Raw genomic sequence first — 25,094 nt, forward strand, 5'->3', positions numbered from 1 at the left:
TCTTTGTTTTCTCAATGGCACAAAACCCCTTTTTGCTTTTACTAGGCTATAACGTTATATGCTTATTTTATATGTATATCTTCCACTTGAAAAGCTTGCTATAATTACCACTTTGTAATATGATTCGAAAGTCTGATTCTAATTGCAGTTTATTTTGATACCTGGCTTTAGTGATTATCGTGTCTAAAAACAATGCTGCAAAGATAATGGCAAGAAGTGCATTGTTGTCTGTAATGACTTCATTATGACATGTTTTTGGCCACATCCACCAGCAAGGCAAGGACTCTGCTGAAAGTTTATTAATAAATTTCCATCTAGTATGATGTCAGCGTTTCCTGGGCTAACCGGACGTGGTGTCTTGACTTACGCAGAGCTCACTGCTAGGTTGCATATTCCGACAGCTTCTTGTCATCATACAAAATTTCAGAAAATGTTTTTCACACAGTAAGACAGCAGAAGGGTTCATCGCACCTGATGAACTGTCCTGGTCTGTCTCTGCTGGGTAGGATTATATTTTAGGAACAACTCAGGCAAACTGTGAGGGAAACAAGTGGATTGGCCTAAGCTCCTGCCAGTAATACTGGTACACTCGAATGGGGTCATTGAAGAGAGTTAAATTAAGATAAGGTAAGATAAGATAAGAGCAAAGGGAAACCAGCCATGGTAGAGCAGCAATAGCAGGGAGCCCTTTCTTCCTTCCCCTAAGCCCAGAGGCCGGGCAGGGAGCAGAGATACAAGCCCAGGAGAGCTCTGGCTCCAGGCCAGGGAGCACTGTCAGCACCTGGGATTTGGGTAGAGGAACTTCCTTAGTTCGCCCAGAATGCCTAGCAAAGTACATGGTTGGGTGCCTTACACAACGGAAATCCATTTTCTCACAATTCTGGAGGCTAGAAGTCCAAGATCGAGGTCCTGGCAGTGCTGGCTTCTTCTGAGGCCTCTCTCCTCGGTTCATGAGTGGCTGTCTTCTCCCCGTGTCTTCACACTGTCTTCCCTTTGTGCCTGTATCTGTGTTTAGATATCGTCTTAGTACAGGGACACCAGTTGTATTTGATTAGGGCCTCCCTGTTGACCTCATTTTAACTTAATTACTTCTTTAAAGGCCCTATTTCTAAATTCCGTTACATGCTGAGGTACTGGGGATCAGGCCCTCACATATAAATTTGGTGGGGGGCACAGTTCAACCCATGACAGGGACACTGCCAGCCCGGGGCCCACAGGGAGAGGCCTGGGCAATGAGCCTTGCCCAGTCTTCCCTCCAGCCCACTGGCTGCAGGTACCTCACAGTGGCCTGACCCAGACGGAAGCCTGAGGCAAGGGAGCCTGCTTGACGCTGCCCTGAGGTCAGTCTCGGGAGGCAGACAATTAAAAAGAGCCATCTGGAGGAGCAAAGAGCCAATACCCAGCTCCCAGTGCTGAACTGGAAAACAGGGTTTTCATCACCCTCTACGGTTATAAGTAACTAAGAAAGAGGAGAAGCAGCCAGATAAGCCTGGCTGTTTGGCTTTGTGGATGCCCAAAGAGATGCTAGTTTCAGAGACTGCTGTTCCAAGGCTCGGCTTTGTAGGAACAGTTTAAAAATCTTCTTTTTCTCTGCTACTCAAACTTCCTCCTATTCCTTTTCCTACCTATGTCCCTTTCTCTTTGTTTTACTTTTCTCTTCTTTCTGTCCTCATCCCATGTCTCTTTTTATATCTCGCTTTTGGATTTTCCACTTCCACACCACTCTTGTTCTTCAGTTGTTTTTTTCAAACCTCTATCCTGTACCATCTGACGGTGGGAGGAAAGCGGACTTCATGGGGCAGATTAATGGCACAACACAGAAGGCTCCCTTCCTTGGGAGAGCACTTACCCTGTAATGGCAGAATTACGCCTGTCTCATGACTTATGGTGACTTACGGTTCTATCTCCCTCTGGGCAGAGCAGGAGAACCAACTTCCGCATCACCCCAGACTCCCACACGGAGCAAGATGTGAGGGCCTGAGCAGGAGAGCAAAGCTGAGGTGTTCCACCAGCCAAGAGGGTGATGTCAGAGGTGGGAGGTTGGTCACATACAGGGGACTGAGTGAGTACACGTACCAAGGCTATTGGGAAGGAACCAGGTTCCTTGCTGCAAGAAAAGAGAATGACAGATAAGGGAAAAGAACCCTGTCCTGTTGGATTGGACTTGGAGTATGGTGTGCAAACATGTTTTTCAGTGTTTATAGATCATGTCAAAAATGCAGATGTGTGTGTGTGTCGCACACCCACACCCCTATCCATACACATTCCTTAACCCTATTCAGTGACAAGGCTTGGAAACAGTGACATGTCAGTAGCAAAGAGTACATCTGTAACCAAGCAGGACCCTATGGGGGCCTTCCCAGGACAGACCCCTTCCCCATATCCTCTGTTGTAGCTCCTTTCTGAAGTACTCAGATAATAGTATCTCATGCATATTTCTCTCATTTTTCAGAGGCTAAAGCCACCACCAAATGGAAGAAATTAACTATTTGATGATCTTAAGAACAGCCCCCGGACCTCTGGTACTTAAAGATTGATCACTATCAACCAATCAGAGAATTGTGCGCAGCTGATCCCAATCCTGGGCTGCCCCTCCCTCACCGAGCCTTTAAAAAGGCTCAGCTGAACCCTTTCAAGGAGTTCAGGGTTTCCGGGGCATGCGCCATCCTCTCTCCTTGCTTGGCCCAGCAGTAAATATTTCTTTGCTCCAAACGCAAGCGTTTTGGTATTTTTTGGCCTCACTGTGTGTTAGGCACACAAACTTGCATTCAGTAACAATTTTGCTGAAGGCAGCCTAGGGGTCTGAGCCTGCGGCAGTTCAACCCTGGCCAGAGGCAGCAGCCCCTTCCCTGGGTCCCAGCAACCGCAAGAGCTCAGTTCACTCCAGGGAACTGGGAAAGACTCGCCCGGGCAGGAGCCGGCCGCCCCACGTATGAGGCTGTTTGGAACCAAGAAACTTCCAGCGCTGCTGAGGGACCACGTTCCGAGTCACTGCGAGGTAAGTCGCTCCAGCTTGCACTGGCTGGGAATTCTCGTCTGACTCGTCCCTTGTGGGAACTGAGCCACTGCGGGCTGACTGTGAGCCACTCTGGGTCCGTTTTCTCTCTCGAGCTGGGTGCATCTGTTTGGAGGCCTCCGTCTGGGAATGGAAGTGGAATTCTTAGATTACACCTCCGCTGATTGTGCAACTGTAGTTTATTGTTTGTGTTTTTATGTGTATCATTTTACGGTGAGCCACTCTGGCTTGTGCAAGGTGGGAAAATTCTACCAGCTTTACCTGGGCTGGTTCCCTTCCAGGAAGTGAGCCATTCTGGGTGCACTGGGAGCCGCTCTGGGTCCATTCTGTTTCGGGAGCCAGGCTACTCTGGAAGCCTCCATGTGGGAGTGGGAGTGGAATTTTGGGGCTACACTTCATCTGATTTTTTTGTTTGTGGGACCATGTTTGTGGTTTGTATGTGTGTGCGCATCCGTACTTGCACTGGCTGGTTGTGACGTCTTTGGATAATGAGGCTCACGTGTGTCGACAGCGGCGCATTCTTCCCTGTTGCGTTGCCTTCGCCTGCGGCTTCTGGCCTCCACTCAGCTTCGCCTGTAGTGGGCCGTTGGTGGGGCTCTCCCCTTTTGGTTTGACGGGGCATTGGTTGGGAATCCCCTGTTTTGGGACTAGGGAACTGTGACTCTGAGAGTCCGTTTTGAATTGTTGTTTGCTTGCTATTTGATAAAATCAGCTATGAATAATTAAGTATGGATGATCAAAGCTCTGTTCCATTTTATAGTTCCGCTAGGGTGTATTTTGTAAAACTGAGAGACCTTCAGCTGTGCTTCCATAAATGAAAGAAGATGATATATTTTATTGTAACACTGGGCTCAGTAATTCCTGAGATCTGGGGAACAGTGGCCCCTAATGGCTCCACTATTGTATCAAAGTGGGCCTTCGGCAATTACTTCGGCTTTTATCTTGGGTATGTGTTTGTGTCTGGGTACATGAGTACAAATCCTGTTCTCTCTCCCTGGTTTTGCTGAAATGTGAATGTGAGCAAATAATATATGTGAATATGTGAATATATGTGAATGTGAGCAAATAATATATATGTATAATCGTGTATATAATTGTAAATGAGCTCTACTTAATTGACTTAAGTGTTTACAAAGTAAATACTTCTAAGGATAAAAGATGCTAGGCAGAACAAATTTAGGGTTCATGTGATCTGGGAAATACTCAATATTGAATTGATACCTGATGTTAAAGCTAGCCTAAGTTTGTTAGTATAATCAATACAGACATGTCTTTTATTGTACCTTGATTAACTGAAAGCCAATAAGTTCATGTTGTTTCTGTCGCAGAGTTTGTCAGCAGGAATTAAAAAATAATTTGGTATGATGAAATTCTTATAAGTGAATTAAATGCAAATGAGTTAGGAGTTTTTGGGTGAACGCTTTAGAAATATGTTTTAGGAATGACTACTTAAGAGTGGTCTCCCCAGATATTCGGTGGCTTAACATTTGAGAGTTTGCTAAATTAAGTTAAATAATGGGAGTTTACTAAATAGTTGGATAGCTAGGTCATTCTCAAACAAGACACTGAGACATTCACTAGAAAGGAAGTTTTTTTTTATCTTTTCCTCTTTTTATTCCCTTTTTGTCAATTGGTTATCAAGTCTTGTAGAAATTAAGACTTGAGAATTGAGGATTCTAATTTCAAATATGTAATTGAAGTTACTAAAAATAATGGGGGAGGCATTTCAGCGTAGAGTAGGAAAGTAGGATGTATGTTTTGAGTAAAAGAAAAAAAGAGATGAGGAACGGAATTGCATTTTCTTAAGGGAAAAGAGTGATTTGGTCCTGGAGCTGGTTGTTTCTAGTCGGGCTGAGATTAGATTGGACTTGATAGGGTAAATGGATTTTGTTATTGAAAGTAGGCTGTGCAGGACTAAATCTGGTTCCTCTGTTAAGGGAACAAGTTTACTTAGAATGCTCTGATAACGGATTGTGTGAAACGTGGTATTTTTGACAGACTTCCTGTTGAATTCTAATTGAAGTTCTTTTGACTTCAGCTAACTTTGGGATGCTTCAGAGGGTCCCTGAGACATCTCAGAGAAAAATATTAAGCTAACTAGGATTGGTTGGTATGTTGAATTGCATGGGAAACATTGTCAAATGAGTGATAAGCCTCCTCAGCTTGTACAGTATGGATAAATGTTGGTACGGACATTCTAGAAATTACATGGAGTTTTTGAAATTTAGATATGCCCTGGTGTGATGCTATCCGTCATGATTCTGGTGTTATCTTGAGAAACTTTATGTTGCAGCAACTTGATTAAGCCTCTTGTCAGAAGCATTGTAACTGGGTCTTAACCTTGCCTTTTTCGGTCTTTTGTTATCCATAGACAGTCAAACTGATGCTTTGCATAGCTGCTTCATCTTCCAGACGGCTTGTAAAGGGGACTCTTTGACAAGTACGGGTTCCTTTTAAATCATACTGCTGAATATACTGTATGTATGTATTTACATGCAATATAATGTATTTGTGCAGTTGAACTAATAATTCTACATAATAAAACTGAAAAAGGAAAAAAAAAACTCATACTGCTGAGCTGGGTGGGATATTTAAGAAGTCAAATGAAAACTCTAATTTCATAAAACTATTAGTAAAAAGGGGTTGATTGCACAGGATTGAGTGAACTGGTGAATATGGTTGAAATTTTTTGGTTGTCTGAAGTATTACTGGCTTTTAATCTATGTTTTCTAAATGAACTGTTTACCACGTGTTTGTCTCTCTATCAGTATTGCCCCCAATGTTTAGGAAAGAGAATTCTCTAATGGAATTGTCACAGAGTACAACTACTCATGATGTGTAACAATGCCTGCTGTAAGCCTGTTGCTAAAAGCACATGTACGGTGCTTGTGTAACACCTGGGTGTAAGTGATAAAATGTATGGCCTGTAAGGTGCTTCCCCATTAACATACCTCTGAGCCTGTTCACAATGTCTGCTTCGTTTTCCCCCCAACGTGGATAACCGGGCAAATATAAAGGAGGCCTAGCACCAGGGACATGATCTAAACCTGGGGCAGGAGCCACCACCCCAGCACAGAATGACAGAGATTTTGATCATCAATGCTTTCTATTAAAAGACTTGTAATCAAAAGGGGAAATGTGCACCTACTGAGGTATGGGGAAGTCATTCTGGCTTATGCATGGTTTGACTTAAACTTTACTGACCAGTGATGCCTGTTTTAGGGCATTTTGGACATGCATTATACATCTGCCTTGGCCTTGAGGAGGGGAATGCATTTGAAAGTCAAAATGGAGCAGCTGTGGTTCAGACATCCAAGGTAAAGCTAGGTGGCCCTTGTGGCGGTGATTCCAGACACGTTCCCGCGTTGTTGAGAACGCTGACTTTCTGGGCTGCGTCATACTCGGGATGCTGCCAGCCATTCTCAAAGCCGCGTCTGCTGGCAGATGGCAGCTGCAACCTTATGACCTCAAGTTCTCTTGTAACTATTTAATTTTTAGACAATAAAGTTGCTTTAGATCAGATGTTAGCAGAAAAAAGGAGATGTATAGTGACCAATAGCTCTTGTTGTATATATGTTAATATCACATCAAAAGTTAAAAGCCCAAAAAGTAGACAATTGGCCATCTGGCTACAGGTCTCCCACAAAGTGCCAGGTCTAGACTGGTTTTCAGGCTTGTTCTCCTGAATTCCTCAGGGAAGGAGATCTTAATCATACAAGACTCAGATCCAGGACTTGGAACTCAGGAATATTTCCAACTCAGTGTCCATCTCCCAAATCGAGGTAGGACCATGCCCCATTTCAGCAGGAATTGGTCAGTGTGGTCATTGCCCCATTCCCTAAAGGATTTGGGGAAGGATGAAACAGAGTTGGAGATTGAAACCCAGTTCCTCTGCCGAGTTTATGATTAACCTCTTCCTGTCCAGCACCTGTTCTCCTCAAGATTGAGGAGTATTTGAGAAAAGGGGGAACTGTAACCCAGCAGGACCCAGTGGGGCCTTCCCGGGACAGACCCCTCCCCCATATCCTCTGCTGTGGCTCCTCTCTGAAGTACCCAGATACAAGTATCTCATGCATATTTCCTGAGTTTTTCAAACGCGAAATACCACCACCAAAAGGAAGAAATTAACTACTTGATGATCATGAGCATGTAGCCCCCATTCTGATATTAAGGATTGAAAACAATTAATGACTGATCACCACCAACCAATTAGAGAATTGTGCACAGCTGATCACATACCCTGAGATGCCCCGCCTTCGACTAGTTTTTAAAAGTGCGCAGATAAAATCCTTCAGGGAATTTAGGGTTTTGGGGGCATGAACCATCCTCTCTCCTTGCTCAGCCAAGCAATAACACTTTCTCTGCTCCAGACTTAGACGTTTTGGTATTGTTTGGCCTCACTGGGCTTCGGGCAAACAAACTTGCTTTCGGTAACACATCTAGTGCCCAAGTCTTACCTCCTGAAGACCATTCTCCACTAAAAGGAACCAGGACTCTTTGGAGAAATAGCTGAATCCAGGGCTGGAACAGGGAAGCATAAGGTGAGCTTGGGACATCTGGTGATGCCTGCAAGCGAGGAAGTGCTTGAGGAGTAACAGGATCATGTCTGAAAACACAGAAGCTGGCTTGCAGAGGCTCCCAGCGGCCAAGGTAGGGACAGTTTGAGAATCAAAATAAGGATTGTAATTGTTTAGAACCCATTGAACAAAATAGGAAACCCTGAGCCCATACTCATATAAACAAGTAAATGAATAAATTCAGGTTTGAGGAAGTTGAGCATATTTACATGGTTCCAAAACTTATCTCCCCACAAAATACTTACTAACTGCAAAGTGGGAAAGAGTAATTTTAGGAGATGCCAGGCAGACACCAGCTTAATTAAGTGATCAAAAGGAACATCACTGATGATGAGACGAAATCACACACCTCCCAACGGGATGCAGTGAGAACACAGCTCCACTTCGGTGATACTCCTGCCAAAGGTGTAGAACCATGTGGAAAAGTCAAACAAACCAATCTGAGGACCCTCTGCAAAATAACTAGCCTGGAATCTTCCACTGTGTCCCAGTCACAAAAGTTAAAGACTGAGGTGATATTTCAGACTGTAGGAAACCAAAGGAACATGATGAAAAAATGCAGTGCATGATTTTGAACTGGATCTTTTTACTACAAAGGCATTGCTGGAGTAATTAGTGATGTATCAGCATTCCTTTCCCGATTTTGATAGTTACATTGTAGTCCTGTAGGAGAATTTCCTTGTTTGTAGAGGTCATGGAACATTGGATTGACAATTTGCTCTCAAATAAATCAGGATAAAATGTTTTTGTATTGCAACTTTTGTTTCAATTTTTTTTTTTAATTTAAGAAATACATTTAATAGCACAACCACTTTGGGGGGAAAAGAGAAAGATCTTATAAACACAAGACTCCCATTGAGAAAACATGAAAAATTCTTTGTGTCTGGTGGACCATACAGGGCTGTGCCTCGACACCCCTGGGGTTCCCTATGCGTTCTCCTCAGCTCCCAAGGGTCATTTGATTGAAAAAAACAGAGAAGCATGATTAATTGTGAGAGTCTCTGGAAAGCCACAGCATCAGGTAATGGAAAGTCCTGTGATCCTATATCCCAGCTCCCAGGCCTTGCCGCAGGGGAGCGAGCGCCTGCCCAGCCCGCCAGCCCGGCCGTGCCCCCGGCTGCTTCTCGAGAGTCCGAAGACCCAGGACAAGGGCCTTAGGCATCACTTGAAGTGCTCAGCGAGTGGCAGGACGACTTGGGGCTTCCTACTCTCTTCCCTTTGAGGGGCTGAATGTGGAAGTGAAAGGAAACCTAGAATGTCTGTGCTGTTGTGACACAGATTTGTGTTTCAGAATTGGAACCGTGGGCTTCGTGAGAGGGATGAAGGACATCTGAGAAGAGACTTAACTGAGAATGTCCATTATGAGTCTCTAGCCTCCCAGAATCACTTTTATGGAGTAGTGCTTTGGCGTGCTGTCCTTGGCTTTCCCTGAGGGGCCCTACCTGAAATCCCCTTGGGAAGGTGTGATTGTATCGGCAAAGAAATGTGGAAGACACTGCCCAGTGATTCCTGCAGGGGTCCCTATTTAAATTAGCAAATGCTATCTTTTTCCAGAGGATCTGGTAGTCTTTGCTTGCTTTGACAGTAAGAGCTATAGATGTGTGTACCTTTCTCCCTTTTCACCTTGGCTGCCAGAAAACTCAAAATCATTGAAGTTCAACTATAGGGATGGAGGAGGTTTTCTGGCTTGCAGAACTATGTCTGTGCTCTCCTTATCTCTCTTCATTGTTAACCTCTCCAGCTTTGATTTTTAAAATTTGTTTTATTGTGTTTCCTGAAGTTGCTTCAAACTTTTGTAAAATAAAGATTTATAAAACAGAAGAATCATTGGAAGAGTGAAATTAAGGGAATCAGAAAAATCTCTAAAACAGAGCTAAACATTAGGAAGAAAACCATGCATGCAACAAGAACAGAAGTAGTTCCTTCAGTATTTCTTAAGAGAAAATAAGGGGCAAAGAAGCCAGGAATAGCATTCGTATTTTTCCTGCATATGTCAAAGCAATGTGTAACAAAGCGGATATGATGGGATTCTGGACTAGACTTCTGTGAATAAAGTAGCAAGAGCTCTCAAGATACAGTGGCGGGGGTCAGAACACTGCACAGGTGTTTGCAAACCATAATCTCAGGCATGCAGAACATCTGACCAAGGATAGGTTAAAAAAAAATGTCAAAATGACTTTATTAGGAATGTATCCTACACCCTGGTTGGTTACAACAGAACAAAACAGGATGACACTTTTGTTACACATTCCAATATTTTCAGAGCAGGAGTGACAAAAGAAGTCAAGTCTTTGGACATCTACTCCAGGTCTCACTCTGGTAAAGGCAGAGCTACCAAAGGCTTCCTTTGTCTGCCTGACAATTTCATTTGTCAGAAGGCAGAGGAACTAGTGAGGAAAACAGCTGCTTTGGAGTGAATTCTGATCAGTAAACTCACTGGTGGTGACACTTGTAGCTTTAACTATTCCTCACTTATGAAAGTGGTAAGAATCTCAGGAGAGAGTGTTTGTCATCTTGGTGCCCATCACAGAACTCCCAAAGCTTTTTATTTAGATCACACTTTTGTTACTTCTCCAAATATTGTCATTTATATGCTGTCTCCTTGCAAGAATGTCCCAAGAAGATGATGCAGGAAAAGCGGATGTGGGGTGTGAGAAGGGCCGTGTCCCAGGCCTCGGCTGAGCTCCTGGGACGTGCCCCGCCAAGTGTGGGTACTTGGCTTCAAGCAGGAAAGAATTCAAGAGCGAGCCACAGTTGAGGAAAGGTAGATTTATTTAGGGATACATACTACATACAGTGAAGGCTGTTTCAAAAGGCAAGAGAAAGGCCGTGAGGTGTTGGGGTTGGGTGCTCAGATTAGAGTAAAAGTAGGTACACACTCCATAGACAGAGTGTGGGCTGTCTCCAGAGAGGAGGGAGCAAAAAGGACCATATCGTGTTGTCTTTCTGTCTTCTGATGTAAGTACTTCTGGTGCAGTATCTTTTAAATGTAAAAAATTAATCAAGTGTGCTCAATTGGAATATAATGAACATAGCAACTTGCATAATTTCACGATGATCTGACAACATTCTTTACGTTTTTTTTCTTGTTTATAAAATATTTTCATTGTAGACAACTAGAAAAATTTGGAAAAGTATAAATGAGAAAATACAAACTTTCCAAACTCCTTTCACCCACAGCTAAGCATTTTGAAGTACCTTCTCCTCCCCTTTTATACTCAAGTACTGCTTCATCATTAGGAGCACTCTGTAGCTACAGTTGTGTGCCTAAGAGTTCCTGTTCACCTTCTATCCTGAGTATTTTTCATGCCGTGAAAATGTCTTCATTTAAAAATGGCTGCATAATATTCCATTGCATGTCTTTATTATAATTAATCATTGTGACAAAAAAAAATGAAACGTAAGGATTTTAATTGGCTACAAGCTTTAAGAACTGAGAAGTCAAGAAGGAAACCATTTCACGTGCACTAGAAGGATGGGGCTGAGCCAGGGAGATCGGTGCAGAGCCGGGCTACTCCTGGGGTTCTGGGTTTTATCCTGCATCTCCTGTGGTGCATCTGGAGGATGAGCTGATAGTGCAGAGGAGCGTGGAGCCAGAGCTGATGAGGGACAGTTAAAGCTACAAGGAATTTTCAACCCAGAGACAATTTGTGGAGCTATCAGTTTCCCACACACGAGGAATGACTGACTTGTCTCATTTTTTAAAAAGATTTTTTGATAAATGGCCGTACACTAAAAGACTTTTCTTGGTGTACAGTTCTATGAATTTTAGCACATATATAGATTTGTGTAACCACCACATTCAGGATATAGAAGTTCCATCACTCCCCCAGACTCCCTCGCTCTATCCCTTTAGGGTCACATCCTCTGGTCCCCTTTAAATCACTGATACGGTATCTGTCACTATGCTTTTGTCTTTTGAAAAATGGGAATGACTGACTTATTCTGTGGTCTCTCAATTGGCAGAACTAAAGCTGACAGGTAGAAATGACAAAGTTGAAAATTTGACTCCTTGAGCAAGTTTGAGAGCTTTCCAAAACGATATAGGATACCCAGAGAGGTGGGAAGTGCCCCGTCACTGGAGGTATTCAAGCAGAGGACATGGCTCCAAACCTGCAAGTCTCGTTTACGATCCATATCTTGTGTAAATGAGCAGTATAACCTAGTTCTAATCTCAGTCTCTCCAAGTCACATTAAAAAAAGAAAAAGGAACGATAGCATTAAAGTTTGTGTTCGATCCAAAGCCACCTGTTTTCAATTCTGAGCAGCCGAGAGAACTGCCAGCACTTTCTTGAGCTTCGAGTCACGAGGTGTGGCAAGGCTTTTGGCTTCCTCCCCTGCTCCTGGCTTCCTTGAGCTTTAAAAGTCACATACAAGTTACTCCCCAGTCTGAGCAACAACGCTCTTAGGAGGGAGCATCCGGCATCCGGCAATGGGATTATCTGTGCGTTAGTTCTTACGATGAACCCCCAGTTCAAGAACCCTGTAATCCCCAGCGGTGTGCGCCTGGAAATAGGTGCTCAGTTTCCACCAGCAGCGCCCCTCCGAGGCCCTAATTTACACGCTCCCGGGCCTCGGCCCTGGAGCTCGCAGCTGCCGGTGAAGAGCGACAAAACCCTCCCTCTAGTGGCTCGAGGGAGAACACTCCCGGGCCCTGCCAAGACCTAGCGCGGTAGAAGACAGGAGACGCTTCGGAGCCATGCCGCAGGCCGAGATTCCATGGCCTGGCCGAGTTCATCCGCACAGACGGGCACCCGGCACCGCCTCTCAGCCGTGCCGAGCCGGTGGGCAGCGGCCCGCAGCCCCGCGCCTCTCCGGCCACGTGGCCTGGCTGCCCACCGGGGCGCCCGCATTCTCGGCCAGACCACGACGGGAGGGGTGCTTATCTCATCACGATGCTATTTGAGGGAGGAAACTGCCCGGCTTTTCTTTAACCCCCAGGGGAGTTTTCCTCCCTCCTCACCCACTTGCCATCTTCGCAAGCTTTTTGTGCGTAGGGGAAGGGGTGGTGGTGACAGGCCTGTGACCTTTACCCCAAGGTCGCTGGATCTTTTCCTTTGTGGTCAGTCTGGTCTGAAAATCTGGGGGACCCCACTCAGGCTGGGAGGCACGCCTTTCTCCAAGTGAAGCATTTAGGAAATTTGAGGAGTGGAATTCAGGCTCCAGTGGAGTCACCTCGCACCACTGCCCAAGAAGGGCGAGGATGATAGGAAGAAAACGGGGCTCCACGTCCGCCCACCGCCCTCCCTCACCCCCGCGGACACAGACAGGGAAGCATGCAGGCCAGAGAGCAGCGGCCAGCCTCCTCCCTCCCTCCCAAGGCAAGAATTTCACCCCGAGGCCAGGACCCAGCCCATCTCAGACAAAAGAGGAAGTTCTGGCTCTTACGCTGAGGAACCACAGCGGTTTGGCTAACTGGGGTTAATCCCCAAGGCGCTGCAGGTCCTGTGTGTGTCCTACTGGCTCAGTCCTGTTGCACAGATAGAAATGGTGCTCTGAAAAGGTGTTTTTCAGTTTCCGTGTAAAAGACAGCCACTGGATGTCCCAGGACTCATGACACAAGCTATCTTAAAATATGACAAGAAAAAGTTAACAAAACCTAAGGTGCTCAGTAGCCCAACAGTATATTCCTGCCTCTGGTGGTCAGTCATCTGAGAGAGCCTGGGGACAACGTGACACTGGGGCAGGACACGAGGCCACGCAGCTTATACTCTTAGCCGTCTGCATTCATCTCCATGAGGCCACACTTCGCTCCTGTGCCAACACCTTCCTCTCTGAAGCACTGGTTATCATCAAAGGACCGGGGTTCCTTTTCTGAGTCAGTGTGCAGTGGGGCTTTCTCCACTCTGGCAAATTCAGTCCCCTAAGACCCATGTGTCTAATTCATGTATCCCATGGCACACGTTGCAGGGGAGGCAGGCAGAAACGGAGGCTGTGGATGCTTTTCTTGCCCACTCGTTTCACAACAGCACCACAGGGCAGCAGAAAAAACCCTGTACAACTACGCAAAAACATCTCATTCACCTTGGGTAAAAGGAGTCAATTTCTCATTCTAAGAGCCTACCATAAAGCATGTCAGTGTGGGGGAGAGAGGTGTCATCTCTCCCCAGTGAATGCTGCACTCCCAGTCAATCCCAGCCTTCTACTGGGAACAGCCAGACAATGTCACTAAAGGAGGGCCACGGTCATGAAGGCAGGGATAGGAGCATCTTGAAATCCTTACCCATGAGCTTGCTTACCAGAGATGGGACACTGCTTTTACTCTGTCCTCCTGGCTGGGCAATGATGGAGTGTGCCACAGTCAAGAGGCAAGTCAGGGAGGAAGAAGGAGGGGGTGTCTGGCTCTTTAGTCTTTAAGAACAGACCAAAGGTGGACTCTGCTGAGAGGAAATGTGGGGAGCTGATAGTTGATGTCTCTGGTCCCTGTACAAGAATTGAAAAACTGAAAATGAAGGGGGTGGAAAGTTCCCCCCCGCCCCGTTCTTCCAAAGGAAGTATATTCTTGAGTACACATTGCATCTGAAATAATTTTCAACTCACTTTTAAACTAATCCACTGAGCTGAAGGGAGGTCAGAAATGAAATTAAATTCTGATATACATTTAATCTAACCTAAAAGAAATTGACAGGAAAGATAAAATTTCAGATGTTTTTTATTCAAAGGTTCTCAAAAGAAATAAAACAGAAAAAGCTAACAATCTGATCAAATGTACAGTTCAAAAATGTCTTTTGGCGTTTAACAACAAGTCCTAGGAAAGAAAACTACAGAGTTATCTTGAACCGGACAAATAAGTTACCACTGGCAAGTTTGTGGCACTAGTAAAACAAAAATAAAAAATTAACTCTCTTGATCATATAGATATCTCTATGAAAATCTTTTTTTTCAATCTGTACAAAAGGTCTTTCTTCATAAATTAATTTTTTTTATAATTTAATGGCTGTCTACTATGTGATGTTTAACTGATTTTTTTTTTTATGTACAGAGGTTATGTTTCCCAAATCTTACCCAGACGAGTATGGCACTTAGTTCAGACATTTCTAGCAGCAGATTTCCCCCTCCCCTCTAACTGAGCTATCAAATTTCTGTCTTAACTAATGCAAAAATATCAAGTAGTGAGAGACCCAGGTTTGTAATGTACTAGGTACAAGGAGGGTGCTGCATTCGGTCTGGACTTTCACAAAGCAGTAATATTCCAGGGAGCATAGAACCAATAATACCACAACTTTAAAAAAGGAAACAAAAACAAAAACAAAAACACATTTCTCTTATGACTATGTAATTTTCACTAGAATCTACACTTCTCAGAGCAGCAAGGACTTTTGAAACTATGAAATGTCACCGACATCTATAATCAAATACAAGCATAAATTTTAAGAACTAAAAAATACTCGAAAGAAAGAACTGCTTCGCCCTAGCTCCTGAGCTAGGAAGGATTTGGTCTGTGGAAACAGGGAGGGCCAGCAACCTGTCCCAGCACAAAAGAAAATAGACTCTGAGGTAGATAACTGATCACACACAGTTGACCAGACAAGTACACAGTTTTGGAAGACAACTTAATTTACCATTGCTTTTCAAACGTATGCAATTGTCTTAATAAAAGAGCTTTAATAACAGTGAATTATCTTATAGGTACTAGAGTAGAAATAACTGTATTTATGAATCAGGAATTTCATAGTTTCAAAATTGGTTTTTCTTTACACTTAACACTTGTAGTGATGATGTAAAGTGTGGCACTGCTTGGATCCAAATCTTCCTTCATGCTTGTTTGTTTGTGTGTGTCCATACATCAATTAAAATTATAAAACCTAAATGCAAAGGTACAAAAAAGGCACATTCTCCTAACCGCAAACTGGTCCGGCAAAAATAAAGAGCACAGAAGATGTGATGCTGAGACAAGTTGGAGCTACTGGTTACTGGCTCTTCGGTCTTTGGTGAAGTTACCTTTAAAAGTGCCAAGTAATTTTTATTTCTCAGATTTACATAATAGAGAGAGCTAGTAGCCAATTGTTTTGCTTCTATTCATATCTCAGCTTATGTTTGAAGATAAATCCTTACTTTTAGCTTTTGCCATTTAGTTGCAATAGCAACATTTTTTTTCGGTTTGCCAGATCTCAGGCGTCATTCTCATTCTAAAGCACTATCATTAGTATAAAGGAAGGACAAAACATTCGGTGACTCCCCTCCCCCGCCCCCCACCCCCAGCCCCACGCTACCTACACTAAATCTAGAACATCAAGTTAGGTTTTTTTTCCTGAAAAAAGGCAAAAAAGACTTTACATTGCATCATACAGCAGATATCCTAAATCAGTCAAACTATCAGAGGAAACTGTTGGCGTACAGCCTTACAAACAATTTACCCTATTAAAAGTTCCCCAGTCAGAAAATGTGTTTCACACAAAACATTTTTCCCTTCTTGCATTTCACTACCTTACACATTATGTGAAAAATCATTAAAAACACCTACTACATATTTAAAAAAGCCAAAATTTCAGCAACTTTTATTGACTACCTTTTAAAAGCCCTATGCTGCTGTTTTACAAGGCATAATAGACCAGCCCATTTGGTCAAAGCATTCTACATCATTAGTTTGAACTAACTTTTACTGAAACAGCTACAGCATCAAAAGAGTTAAGGCAAATTGGAATTCATAGAAAAGGATAAGACACTTCACACTACATTGAAAGGAAAACGGAAAGCTAAGAAGAGAGACACTGACGGCAACACGGAATTACGGCAACACTCGCATTGCAAGCACAGAACACCATGGGTGAAGTCGGACTATTGAAACTTCAGAAAGCCCATGTCATACAGCTGAAAAAAACAAACGAAACACAAAATGAACAAAACGACAAAAATCCGGTCATGCACTTGGGTAAAGTCTTCATGGTCTTTGTGCAGACCCAGAAAATTGAAGTTTTCTTTTTTTTTTTTTCTTTTTTCTTTCTTTCTTTTTTTTTTGTTTTTGCATTGTAACATTTGATAAAAATCTTTTGTTTTTGTTTTTTGGGTTTTTTTTTTGTTTTTTTTGTTTTTTGTTTTTTTTTTTTTTTTTACTAAAATAAACCTGTTCAGGGGAACAGCTACTAGATGAATTTAAGGGTTTTATGCACCTTATAGAACTTATAGCAAAAATAGTTTTAGTTGATTTCATTATAAATAACGTTTTCAAGAACCTGTGCAAAACTGTCAATAATTTCCTAAAGCACAATTGATCAGAAAAATCCATGATTGTTCAGCCTTCACACCCTTCTTCACGTAAGAACACCCTTCTGTACATCTGGAAGAGAAAAAGAAAAGACAAATGCTTTTGCAAGTTTGGTATAATATACCACAGAGCTTTGTCATCTCTTGTTTTGAAGATATGTGTGTTTTAGAAAGGCTGTGCTCATCGCTGACGGAAGACCAAAAATGCAAACTCTGGAACTGAGGGTCACTTTCTACCCCCAGTCTACCTTTCAAATCTGGGACCTGCAGCATACTTCACCAGAGCAATCCAGAAACCCAGGTGTTCTCAGTTCCACACAGCTGTTTTCCTGCAACTGCAATATGCCTGGTCAAGTGACAAGTTGAGATCTGTGGTCTAAGTGAGGGCTGGGAAAGCAATCTCTCCATCTAAGGACGGTCACATTAGATTCACAGTCAAGACATCACTAATCTTGTAATGCTAGGTTATGCAAAATCTTACACTATATTTCCTTCAGTTTGTGAGCATTAAAACAATATAAGTATGGAATATGCATATAAATGTACCGTAGGACAAATTTGGTACCTGGTGTCATCTGATGTGTTACCAATTTTGGGGGGGGGGCAGGGTAGGGAGGGAGAGAGTAAATATATATTTGACTTCAATATAAGGCACTGTTCTTTTTGAACAGAATATTTGATCTACAAATCCACAAAATCACTGATTCTATTGTTTCAGTAACATTGGATCCCCTGGCCATGATTAAAGCAGTATGACCAAGCCTGAGTTGTTCTAAGTACCATTTTGATACAAGAAATCATAGACTTTCCTTGACTCGAGCCCTACAGTTACGGAGACCTTTCCCTCATACCTCACAGTTACTTATTGGGTTGAAAGGTATATGGAGAATGGTCATTAGTCGTCTCTACAGCCACCTGCTGCTGACCACTCGCCTCCTACAACAAAGCAGAACACATGAGACATGTGAGCAATGAAATCCAAACTCTGCTCCCCAGGTCTGAGTCCAACATCCTAAAACAAGCCCTCTTTAAAGATGATTTTCTTAATGTCATATAAAGCTTTCAAGGTTAATTATTTCCCTAAGGAGTTAAAATGTCTGATAGACTCAAAAACCTCCTGCGACTTTTATGAGTTGTCTTTTCCTATCAACCTACAATTTATCAAACAAGTTTCTTATCCCTTGGGGCCAGATGTGACTTGGAATTCAGTATTTTCAGATTTTAGATTCTGAAATAATGCACATGCTGTATATCACAGAATATACCCAGGTGGTCTAGGTCTAATCAAACACGTGAACAGGTCTCCGCTGCAAGGTGTGAATGTGGGCAAGTGGGGTAAAGATCTTGTCTTGCATCAGTTCAGTTTGGGTTTTTGCCATAGGTTGGTTTTTCGCTCAAGTAGTTACATTTTTCTTTTCAGACTTGTTTCAGCATTGGAGATAAGGGATTGTGGATTCTGGTAACTGTGGGTGTCAATGACTGTGCAAATTTAAATCATTTAGAAGCAAACAAAACCAACCAAACCCCACCTCCCCCCAAATCCAGCCACAGTCCTAGGGCTGTTTCTGGAATTGGAACCTATGGGATCTGCCTAGCAGGTGGGATCCACCGGGTTGATGAATTTCCTTGGAATTTCAAGAGTACTTTGCAGGAAAACACTATGCTTCTTGCCCAACTTGAATTCAAATGTCAGCCTTCTTCAATAGCAAGCACTAAGAGTTATTTAGCTATACTGACAGCCTCTACAGAAACAGGTATGGTTTGTTCCTCATCTCTGTTACAGTTTTGAAAATCAGTTTTTTAAAGTATCTTATTTTTGTTTTTTTTTTATAATTCTTATTATTGATATAATCTTTGGCACTAGGATTGCAAACTCCAGCTTTATCTTAATTTGCCTGTAAGGATCATTTTACAGGAGACAGGATAGAGACTTGAAGGGGTATGACATGTGCTACAAGTTTAGAAAATATTTTTGGGAACCTTGAGGGGTGTGGCCTGGATATTGCTGCACTAATTTGTAAGCAGAGAATTACATTTCAAAGTTGGAAACAACTCTCGGTATATACTCCCTCTAAACTCAACTCTTCATGCAAATGTTTGATTTTTGATTGATTCTTGAGTTCTATTTTACCCCCTTCTGAAACTACTCATTGCCAGAATGGCACTGGATGGTCTGTACCAACCTCCACAGGAACCGTCGCCGTCTGCATGTGTGGGTACTGTGGCAAATAGGCCCCTTGCATAGCTGATGTGGCAGGCATGTACTGAAAAAAAGAACATGGTCAGGATGGGCAATGATAAGCCGTGGGTGAAGATCATTACAGTTTCTCGTCCTCAATAATGCAGTATCATTAATGTGCTATTTTATTTTAGAAGATCTCTCCCTTAAAGGACCTCATCATTTTCCAGCAGCTCCCTGACCCAGTGTCTAGAATTGTTTCCATAGGTGGAGACCCAAGAAATAAATGACTTGTTAGATCTTTAACAGGCCACTGAAAAATAGGAAACAGACCCTTGCTTTCCCAATGTTGACAGTCATCTTTTCCCAAAGGGAGCAGAGGTTTCTAACTTGATCTCGCTGGCTGGATGTGGCCCTGGTTTATCCTGGATGAGCTGCTGCTGCTGGCTGTGAATGTAAGTCAGGAAAACCCCGTGTTCTTCAATTAAAAGCCATTTTTAGCATCTTAACGCTACACGTATCAACTTTGGAAGTTAATTTGGCATCCGCTCGACCCAGTATCAAACTGAGTCCCCCGGACTTGGGGAAAACAGTATTAAGATTGTGATTCAGTGCCTCCAAAATACATACAAAAAATAGATGAGGAAGAATCCCCTGCTTTTACTACCATGTATCACTTTCCTCTTTGGCTTCATGAGACCAGGTCTGCGGGTGTGAATGAATGACACCCGTTACTAGTGCTAGAAGTGGTCCTGTGTGGATGCTAGAGTCAGATAAAGCAGACAGGGACACCCAGGGGGCAGACTTTCAGCTCGTCAATTAATCAAGGAATATCGGAGTGTTTACTGTGTGGGAGACAATGTGGGAGGTGCGAGGGTATCACATATATTCTTTGACACCACACAGCCTATAACTGACAAGGAGGACACAGACTGCATGAATGTACCCTCCTCTGTTTGCCGAGACACACGATAGTAATTTGCCACCTACTGTTCCAGTGCTGCCTAGTGACAGATGACTCATCTGCTGGGCCAGAGGGCTGATCATAGATGCGGGCTGTAGTGACATGGTGTGCTCCATCGAGGGGGTTAACACGGCACCCTGGGGAGTCAGAGACAGAGCAAGTGAGACAAACGGAGGGAGGGAGTGAAGATTCTGTAGCCACCTTCTGCAAAGGAAATGCCTTAGTCTGCTGAGGAATATGAAGCAAAAATAACCTCTCTTCAACCTCGCAAATGATATCATAAATGATTTCTTAAAAATATTCTTCTAGATTGTGCTTCCTGAGACTTTTTAAAGAGCACTCACTTCACAGAAATCCCAGTGTTAAACACCTCTCCCTTCACCTTCACTTAACTGTAAACAAGCTAGGCCACAGGGGGCGCTGTGATAGGAAATGCAAACTATTTTTGATTGGCTAGGGTTACAGAATGCTTTCCTAATGTTTTTCTTTAACAGATGACAGTTGATGTTTTAGGCTGTCGCAAAACAATACACTATATTGAATGTTACAAATACAGTGTTTTGTTTACCAGTGTTAAAAAAAGATAGTCATCTGATTCAAGATCAGGCTGTTAGGGTCAAGAGCACATTCTTCACTCAGTGTTCCTCTGAGCTCTTAACTACAATTTGGTACCGGGGGAGGGAAGCAGATTCAGATAAGATAAATAACCCGATTTCAAAGTCTTTCATTTCATTTGAAAACATGCTGGTCATTAAAAATAAAGTTAAACAGAGTTAAATGCAGAGGAGGGGTGAAAAAATCATCCATATAAACAGGCCTGTCTCTAATACAGCGCTGACAGCACCGTCAGGGGACCACTGCCCAGATTCTGGCCTCTGCGTGTTTTTACAGAGCTGCAACCAGCACACACAATTTCATATCCTGGGCTTTGCTTTTAACTTAACATTCTATTACAAATATTTACCTAACTTATTGCCTAGCTGTCATTATCATCATTTATAATGATGACATGATTGTACATTGATTGTATAAACCAAAATTTAATTAGTTCTGTTTCCGATTCTCCCATTTTCTCTAATTTATCGTATTATAATATCTTTATGGATTATAGCATTCCTCTTACTTTTGCAATCACCCAGTTGCCTGAGAATGCAATTATTCTGATACACCCTACAAATATCAATATTAGGTTTTGGTATCACTGTATCTGACTCATCCCTTAAATACACCGTTATTTATTGGTAATCAGATACACAGTTGAAGGCAGACTGGTGTGCAGGCACTTTAATTCTGGCTGCGTGCAGCCCAAATCCGGGTGGGGAAAGGGAAGTAGCCTTCTGCACACACCACTACTGTTTCAAAGTCATTGAACTGGGAGATGTGCCACCTTTGTCTTTAAAATGTTGTCCCCCACACGACCCCCCCCAAAGGATATAGATTCATGTCAGAAATAGTTTCTTATTCATACATTTCACAAGACATTGTTTGCCTTTTAAAAATTTTAATGTGCATCATCAAAAAGTGTGTGGTAACACGGAAATGACGGAGAAGCCCAGCACACGTGGGAGGAGTTTCCTGCTGCTTTTACTCAGTCCTCTGTAGGAGCTCCTGTACTCAGAAGCCCTCAAACGACAAGTGGGCTGCTTGCCAGCATTCCAAACCAGGCAGCACAAAGGACCAGGGACGCAGACTGCCCTGGGCACTTGTGTATGTGTGACTTCGTGGGTATAAATATGCGTGTATGCGTAAGTATGTGTGGTTGTACGTGCACATGTGCCCGTGTGTGCTGCGACGTGTGTGTTTATACAGACACGCAACACATATCATCAGAGAGCTCTTCTCCTGTGTATGGACTACACGTTTTACCTGCTTCTTCAAAGTCATCTCAGCAACTTCCTGTTCACAGCATGTCCCTAGACTGCTGTTTCACACACATGGTCTGACACTGCATCGTGTCCACTTTAGGAAGTTGTCCTGAGAGAAAGTCCTGTCTCATCTTAAGGCCAAGAATAGTGTGCTTTTCCTAAGCAACTCATCTGTTCTTACGAGTATTGTGAACTATATTGCTTATCAGCATTCCCATTTTGCATCAGTTACTAGAAAGCTTAGGGCCAAACTTGTGGCCACACCATGGCAAGCAAGTCGGTCACTCTGTGAGGCATTCTTAGCCTTTTTTATGATTTTGTTTTCCACCTTTATTTTTCAACTTTTTAAACCCATGTTTCAACTCAACAAACTGTATTTTACGTATCTTTGAAAAACACATGAAATATGCTATCTAATGAGGTGAAGTATATTAAAAAATCAATTAAAAATTTAATATAAAGAAGTGTTTATTATTTACTAAAGAAGCTGTTGCTACTTTAGTACTTACTTAGTCTCTCTATGGAGATTATAACACTGATGAAAAACTAGTTCAATTTTGAACACTTTATATTTGCATTAAACATAATGTAAAAAAAGACAGCTATTTCATCCCAAGTGCAGTTAAAATTTAGCAATTTTAAAACTTAAATGTAAGAAATCGTTCAATTGAATTTTTAAATTTGTAAGTTCTCACAGATTGCAAATTTAACTTAATGTCAACTACCAATTTAAGACAAGGGTGAGTGGAAATTTTATAATCAATTTGTACAGTCTTGTACTTCGTGCTTAAAATTTCCTAAATCCTACACCATCTTGGGGCAAATGGTTTTAACCCAGAGAATGGTTTTTAACGTATAACAGAGTTCACTTGCAAACCACAAAGCCATTAAAATGACAAACTTACGGGGTGCTGTAGGATATATGGTTGAGGTTGCATCCAAGAAGGACTTTGCACCTAGAAAAGGAAGGATTTTGAAAGAAACACTGATTTCCACTGGAATGCTACCTATTTCTCTAGAACTCTTAATCATGTTAAAATCTACAGAAGGAAAATAAGGAAATAATACTATCAATGATTAAAAAGATTAAGACAGTTAGAGTTCTTGACAAACTGGCCACTCTGAATAGGATGAAATGATTATGTAAAACCAAGTTCCATTTGTCCGCTCAAGAAGTATTTACTGAGTACCAAGCACCAAAGAGAAAAAGGCGAATAAGACATGGGCCCCACCCTCAAGAAATTTACTCTGTAAGCAAGGGAGATAAACAAGTGAAGTGTTACAATCAAGGCATGAACATAGGTGTTTTAGGGATACAGAGGAATGAGAATTAATTCCAGCACATCTTATCAGAAACTAATCCTTAAAAGTATGTGCTTATTGTTTAAAAAGAATAACCAAATTCAATCCCTTTTTGTTACCCAGGACATTAAATTTCAGAAATCTTGCCTGGTGGTTGACAATTTCTAGTTAGTGTGAAACATTAAAATCTGAAATCCAGATTTAGGAAATTGAACCTCAGTAATCAGATGCTGACATCTACGGTCAAAAGGGCATCTACTGCAGACCCTCTGGATTGAGAAGTAAGGCATGAGAGTCAGGTTCTGTGGCAGGAAAGAAAGCGTGTGTAGTCTCAGCCACTCCAGAGGGAAAAAACAGTGGTCCATTTCTTGATACCCAGAGCTTTCCTGAGACTATGTGATTTCAAAATAGGTTTCAGTCTCTAACTTTTCACAGTAAAACCCTCCTGTATCTTATCCCCTGCTTTTAACTTCAGAGGTGCTACACAGAGGAGACGGGGAAGAAGGCATTGTGATTTACCTTGATAGCAGAGCCCCGATACTTGTTTTCTCTGGTTTCCTTTGCCACCTAAGGCAGACCAAAGTTAAGTGCTTCTGCCTTGTTAACATTTCAGTTATCTGGACTGCAGCCTTTCCCCATTGGGATACTGGTGGTTTCTTTTAGATGCCAATTTCTCAAATCCAACTGTATAAGCATATGGTGGTTTAGTGGAGACAGGCCCACTCCAACCCGAGAGCAAGGCCTTCGCTGAATAAATCACAGGGAGGCAAGCAGCTCCCCACAGACCCCAATTTGGGCCAGATGTGCTCATTTCTGGTATGCTTCAGTGGTTCTAATAATCTAATAGCGTACAGCATTACAGGGTTAGGGAGCCATGACATCTAATCCAATTTTCTTTCTTAAGCAGCTAATTAGCTGCTGTCAATTTCTATTCCTCAATTCTCCCTAACTATAAAATGGGAATAATAATCTATGTCCTATAATCTCTTTATTATTGATTCTTTACCCTCTTTTGGATCATCAATACCTTTGAAAATCTGATGAAGGAAACAGATCTTTTTTTCCCCAACTAACTGCATACACACCAGAGACACTTTGCAAACAATTTAAGAGAATCACTGACCACTGAAAGCTCACTGGTTGATCCCATTGGGTCCCTGAACTTAAGGGCTTGAGAATCAGCCTTAGAGGTTATAGCACTGAGTGCTAGGCAAATGGAATGAAACTCCACATGTATCTTAGGGAAATGCAGAATGCCCAGAAGAAGAAATCAGGCCTTTGAAATGAAATGTTTTCCAGTTAGGTACTTCTAATCTATTACCAACGCTGGTCTCCTAATTTTTTTTTTTTATTCTATGAAATAATTCTGTGGCTAAAATGCTCATGGCTTTTATAGTAAAGAGAGAAAAAAAGGTGGTGGGGAGATGCAGTCATGGCTGTAAATATCTATAGCAGCATATGTTCAAATTAATATGCATAATCTTTCATTTGCAAGAATAAGCTTACTTTTTCCCTGTTTTTTCCAAGTTCAGATAGTTAAGAAGAAGATTAACTTTCAGTATCAGATATAGGAACGGTTAATTAAGAAAATGCACTAGAGGAGATCTCACTGATCTTATACAAGCAAGGAAAATGGAAATCCTAAGTTCAAAATCATTAAAGAGACAGTAAATAAGTGAATGCCATGCCCAGCAGATTGAAGCACCAGCATAAGTAACTGGACAACCCAGAGAGAGGAAAAGAAGTGAGTGACCACTTAGGAAAAGAACCTAAGAGCTGAGGAAGGCTGAGTGCTACTTTAAAACTTCGGCTTTAGTGCTTTTACTCACTTCTTTGTTATTCAAAGCTACTTTCATGCTTTTAGACAGAACCAGCTTTAGGATATTGCTTACACTGACTGATCTGTTATTTTTAAAAAGCAGAATGGATATACTCTTGTTAGCCAGTTAATCCTGGATGTAAACGATGAGGATAATCATAGCTAACA

At 42.3% G+C, this 25,094-nt stretch overlaps 1 protein-coding gene and 1 long non-coding RNA gene across 8 annotated transcripts in view; one reads left to right on the forward strand and one right to left on the reverse strand.

Moving 5' to 3' along the window:
* LOC123613194 (uncharacterized) overlaps positions 1–25,094 on the forward strand; it is a 171,659-nt gene that overhangs the window by 105,464 nt on the left and 41,101 nt on the right. For both annotated transcript variants that reach the window (XR_012507001.1, XR_006720531.2), the window contains exon 2: positions 2,453–2,998. This is a non-coding gene — a long non-coding RNA (uncharacterized LOC123613194). The remainder of the gene's footprint in view (positions 1–2,452; positions 2,999–25,094) is intronic.
* RBMS1 (RNA binding motif single stranded interacting protein 1) overlaps positions 14,228–25,094 on the reverse strand; it is a 205,813-nt gene continuing 194,946 nt past the window's right edge. For 5 of the 6 annotated variants that reach the window (XM_074363771.1, XM_074363776.1, XM_074363773.1 and 2 more), the window contains exons 10-14: positions 22,711–22,761; positions 19,967–20,077; positions 18,981–19,061; positions 17,649–17,733; positions 14,228–16,870 (exon numbers count right to left, since the gene is read on the reverse strand). In XM_074363771.1, the coding sequence (XP_074219872.1) occupies positions 17,656–17,733; positions 18,981–19,061; positions 19,967–20,077; positions 22,711–22,761 (321 nt within the window). In that variant the 3' untranslated portion in view covers positions 14,228–16,870; positions 17,649–17,655. Of the gene's footprint in view, positions 17,734–18,980; positions 19,062–19,966; positions 20,078–22,710; positions 22,762–25,094 lie in introns of all 6 variants that reach the window. The other variant, XM_074363770.1, reaches the window with a different exon arrangement.

Source organism: Camelus bactrianus, chromosome 5, assembly GCF_048773025.1.
Source record: "Camelus bactrianus isolate YW-2024 breed Bactrian camel chromosome 5, ASM4877302v1, whole genome shotgun sequence".
Taxonomy (NCBI): domain Eukaryota; kingdom Metazoa; phylum Chordata; class Mammalia; order Artiodactyla; family Camelidae; genus Camelus; species Camelus bactrianus.